Raw genomic sequence first — 5,100 nt, 5'->3', positions numbered from 1 at the left:
ACCGCGAAAAAAAATCGAATCGAACCGAAAATCCGGAAATCCGAAAATCGAAAACCGAACCAAATTTTCGGTTCGGTTTTCGGTTCGAACCGAATTTTCGGTTTCAGTTCGGATCGAGCGGTTATCCGAACCATCAACACCCAACAAATAGGTACTGAATCCTAATTAACTCATTATTTAATTTGTAGATGTTTGACTTTGACCACGAAGTTAAGCCAAGTAGGGTCAATCAAATGTTTTATTCTCTTTTCTATGAATTCCATTATTCCTAATATTAAACCATAAATTACAAATATACAATTTTCGTACAAAGTATTTTAAATTTAATAAATCAATAATATTAAGAAAACAACATTTTAGCATGGTCTAGATTCATTTATTTATTCGCTTTCCTGTTTTAATTTAGTACGATATAAAATTCGTACCCCTTAATGACTACGGATATGTCATATGGATGTTTTCTAGTTTGCCGACATAATCATTTCATTTCCTAATTCCTATCATATGTGTACCTCTTTGTATTGCTTTGTTATTTTATTATTATTCTTATCATTACACTTACTTAAAATTTTGATTTTCTATTTAATTTTCTTAATTTAAGTACAATAAATACCATCACTATATCAATTGGTATGCAATGATTTTATTTTGTTTTTAATAGCTTGAATTATCGAATTATTCTGTACTACACTTGAAATATTTTTTTTATGATGTGGTCAAATTATAACAATTGGATAATCAATACACATGTCAATTTTCATACAAAATATAAAAGTCTTACATGATCTAATGACATTGAAATAAGAAAAAAAAAACACTTTTAATATAGCATAAACTAACCCAATTATCTCTTTAACAATTACATACTCGAAAAAATTAAAATAAATCAATTTTTTTTATATATATAAAAGGATAACAAAATTGTACAAAACCGTTAAGTAAAAGAGTGGTAGGAAATGATTGGGCTTGTATTGGATTGTTAAGGAGGTTAGAGAAGCAGCAGGCTCCAGCATGTGTGCTGACCACTGCTGACGTCATTTCTTCTCAATTTGTTGTATATTATCGTATGAAATTGGCCTCCAGAATTTGGTTTTGCTTCCCTTGTTTTCCGCTTTGAGGAATCATTGCAGCACGTGACAGAATCATGGGTGTCCCGTGGGACGACGCCGTGTTGATCGAGAAAGGGAAGAAACCCGGCGAGCCTTACGTGATTACGGTGAATTGTCCTGATAAGACCGGGCTTGGCTGCGATATCTGCCATACTATTCTCGAATTCGGTCTCTATATTACCAAAGGAGGTTAGATTTATATTTAGATTTAGATTTCGTTGTGTAATCTTTATTTTATTTGTTGGATTTGAGTGAATTATGATGTCTCATGCGATTTTTTTATTGAATCTCTCGAGTAGAAGGTGGAGTTGGTGGGTTATGATTGAACTGCTACGAATCCATTTTTCTTCCGGTTGTTGAGTTATTTGAGTGGCTAAAATTTGGATCTTTTTATAATTGCTTTTTGTGATATGAATAAATCCAAAAACCTGAAGGAAAAGTTGTCCGTTTTCGAAATGAGGACCAAGGTCCTAGTCCTATGCTTCCCATTTCTTGGCAAAATTTTGTGATGCATGCATAGTTTGACTTTTCTGTCTGTGGAAGTTCCTGCTTTATGGTTGAAAAAGGTGTTGCAAGAGATTAACGTAATACGGCCTCCATCCTCTTTTAGAACAAGTCTACGAAATTCTTTTTTTAATTTTCCAACTGGAAATATAAAATTAGATTAGAAGCCGAATAAGTGAACTGAAAGGAAGAAATTGATTTTGTCTAGATAAGTCAAATTCAGCTTAGTTTTCTGTCTATTGACTAATGAGGTTACATCTTATATGATCATAATTGTCTCTGTATCTGGTTTTCTAGGAATAATTTTCCACAATCAGATGTCAGTTTTTCCTTCCTTATGTCTTCCAGTTGGCAGCTGAAATTATATCTCTACTTTGCTGATGGTTCTAGACTAACTTTGTCAACTTAATGATTTCCAGATGTTTCAACTGATGGTTTATGGTGCTATGTTGTATTATGGGTGATTCCCCGTGATTCCAGCTCACGAGCTGTAAGATGGGTTCGTTTAAAGGAACGCCTTCTATCAATATGCCCGTCCTACACACCATCATTTTACTTGAACCAGCAGTCTACAAATGCCTCGTCTTCCCCTGTTTACTTGTTGAAGTTTTGTAGCCTTGACCGGAAGGGATTATTACATGGTAACAATTAATTGTTCTTATTATTTTCTAAAACACAAATGGCTCTTCTTTTTTTGGTTTTTGGGGTTACAAAAATTTTGCTGTTTTATGTCTTGTTCATTTCTTGAGATGTGAGTAAAGTCTATAATGAGTTTGAGAACCTATGATAGATTTACATGTCTTCGAAATTTCTTCAGATGTCACTCAAGTTTTTGACGAGCTTGACCTGACGATTCAGAGAGTAAAAGTGACCACAGCACCTGATGGTCGTGTTCTAGACCTCTTCTTTATAACGGACAACTTGTAAGTCTTCTTTGTGACACTGTTTGGACAAAGTTTGATATCTTCACTGTTTTAAATATGGGATTCAGTACTCATTGTTTTATTGTTCTGTTTGATATGCACATGACATATTTAAACTAATGTCTCCGCCTATTTGATTATATTTATTCGTCTTCTAAACCATTTTTTACACACACCTCACATTTGCCACGATTGCACCAAGTACCTAACTCTTGGAAAACTGTCTGCATTATATCTTTTGAGCATATATCTATGTTGTTGCCTAACTTGCATTAAATATAGATATGTAACCATTTTAGCTGAGTAGATACAGAAATATTTTTGCCACATGTTTAAATATTCAATGACTTCCCAGTTGCTATTAACAAATCTGAAATAACTATCTTATCCTCATTTAACGTCTTTCAGCATTATTTGTAACAGGTGAAAAAAATGCATTGATAATCTCTTTTAACTGTAATACTAATACGATAATTTTTTGGGATTCGGGAGCGGAACTAGATACGCAGCCAAAAGCCTAAAACCAAAGCTTAAAACTTTTTATAAATCCTATCCTCTCAACTTCTATCTCACAGTGTCATTGTTGAATGTTGAGCTTTAGATGCCTGTTTTATCATTACTCAGGATTTCATGGGAGGATAAAACTGTGTTATGCTATACCGAGTAAATAAGCAAATAAATTGATATTGGGCCACAAGACTTGCTTAGAAGTAATAAACAATCATTTTTATGCAGCTGCTAGCAGAAATTGTATAATTTCACCCTCTAAAGTGTCACCAGCCGTTTTTATCTGGCCCATGTATGTTGCCATAAAGAAAAAAGTGGTAGTGTTATTTCCATGTAATCACTAGATTTTCTGGATAGCGTCTATCCTAATCGTGATTACAACCCATTCTGCGTATTCAGGGCGCTTTTACACACAAAGGAGAGGCAAAATGAAACATGCGAGCAGTTATACACTGTTTTAGGTGAATCATGTATTAGTTGTGATCTTCAATTGGCCGGCCCCCAATATGACAACTCTCCGGGAATATCGTCTCTCTCTCCACATGTTTCTGAAGAACTATTTAGATGCACGATCTCCGATAATGAAATACATTCGCAGGTGCTTAGCCCAGATTTCAATGAGTTGAAAAGGGCTAGTGTAAAAACTGACAATACCTTGAGCCCGGCTCATACGTTACTTCAGATCAATTGTGTAGATCACAAGGGTTTCCTGTATGACATTATGCGAACATTGAAAGACTGCAATATCCAGGTATAAATTTCTATTCCTTGTGAATATTTTGTTTTACTCTTACCATTTACTTTGATGATTTGTTTCATCTGTCAATGTTTTTGCTAGTTTTCCATTGGGAATGGCAACTTGGCGCGTTTAAACTGTTACCACACTTCACTTTTTAAAATTTGAATTATTGTGTAAAGCTTTACGCCTTTGTATTTGAAGGCCTTTGCATGTCCATGTCGAGTGCTGGACTTGGTTTTTAGGTCAACATACAGATAATTTGAAGCCCTTGTATTTGTGCTGATACCTCGGCATATGACTCACCCATCACACAGCCAACATAATCATGACTTTACATTGGTCATTTTACGCTAAATGCTGAATTAATTTGCTCTTTTTTAACACCTAGATAGCATATGGTCGCTTTTCCCCTGTTAACAAGGGGCTCCGAGAATTAGACCTTTTCATCCGGTATAAAGATGGGAAAAAGATAGTGGATCCTGAAAAGCAAGACGTACTCTGCTCCCGCTTGAAGTTGGAATTGCTTCACCCACTACGTGTTCTTATCATTGATCGTGGCCCGGACACTGAACTTTTGATCTCCAATCCAGTGGAGCTATCTGGAAGAGGAAGACCACGAGTTTTCTATGATGTTACTTTTGCCCTGAAGAGCCTTGGCATCTGCATATTCTCGGTGAGTGAACATCACATAGCGTAGCTTACACTCTTCAAAAATAATCTGATATGCTATACAGTTCTTCATGCCTGGACCGTTATGGAAAATATCATCTGTATTTTTGTCTATTTATATAGGCAAAGATAGGGAGACACTCAACCGAAAACCGTGAATGGGAGGTGTACAGCTTCCTACTGGATGAAAACTGCAGGTTTCAATTATCTAGTAAGGCCGTCCGGAATCAGATTGTCGACAAGGTTAGAAGATCGCTGATGGGTTGGTAAAGCTTCGTGTATCTCAGTTAGTGTTTTCTTTCCTCATATATCCTTGATCCAAAAAAACCGTAGGTAGGTCGATGTTATATTTCTTTGTTGCTGTGATTAAAGATATGGATAGGGATTTGCCCGAAGATGCCTTGTATCTATATGTTGTTGTTTTGTAGTTAGATTGGATGGATCATATATAGTTTTGTTTTACTGTTTGTATTATCAAAGTGTGAGTGTTTCCATGCTAACTTCTCCTCTTAGGATCCCCTCCGCATGTCCACGAATCGCAAATCTAGCACCAAGTATGACTTCATATATATTCCGGTTGCATGCATGCTCTTATAAAAGATTAAAATCCACATGAAAACCCAATCCATGTATTGAAATCTTTGAAATA

At 35.5% G+C, this 5,100-nt stretch overlaps 1 protein-coding gene across 1 annotated transcript; it reads left to right on the top strand.

Annotated features, from left to right (window-relative positions):
* Nucleotides 1-954: 954 nt before the first annotated feature.
* On the top strand, nt 955-4,882 carry LOC140882658 (ACT domain-containing protein ACR9). Its single transcript, XM_073288789.1, has 6 exons — nt 955-1,298; nt 2,033-2,254; nt 2,431-2,536; nt 3,443-3,794; nt 4,171-4,455; nt 4,575-4,882. The coding sequence occupies exons 1-6, from the start codon at nt 1,145-1,147 to the stop codon at nt 4,719-4,721; spliced, it is 1,266 nt and encodes a 421-aa protein (XP_073144890.1). The 5' UTR covers nt 955-1,144; the 3' UTR covers nt 4,722-4,882.
* Nucleotides 4,883-5,100: the final 218 nt, after the last annotated feature.

The sequence above is a fragment of the Henckelia pumila genome, chromosome 2, assembly GCF_033568475.1.
Source record: "Henckelia pumila isolate YLH828 chromosome 2, ASM3356847v2, whole genome shotgun sequence".
In the NCBI taxonomy this organism is placed as follows: Eukaryota; Viridiplantae; Streptophyta; class Magnoliopsida; order Lamiales; family Gesneriaceae; genus Henckelia; species Henckelia pumila.
The sequence above is the reverse complement of the archived record's forward strand: the minus strand, read 5'-3'. Positions and strand labels throughout refer to the sequence as shown.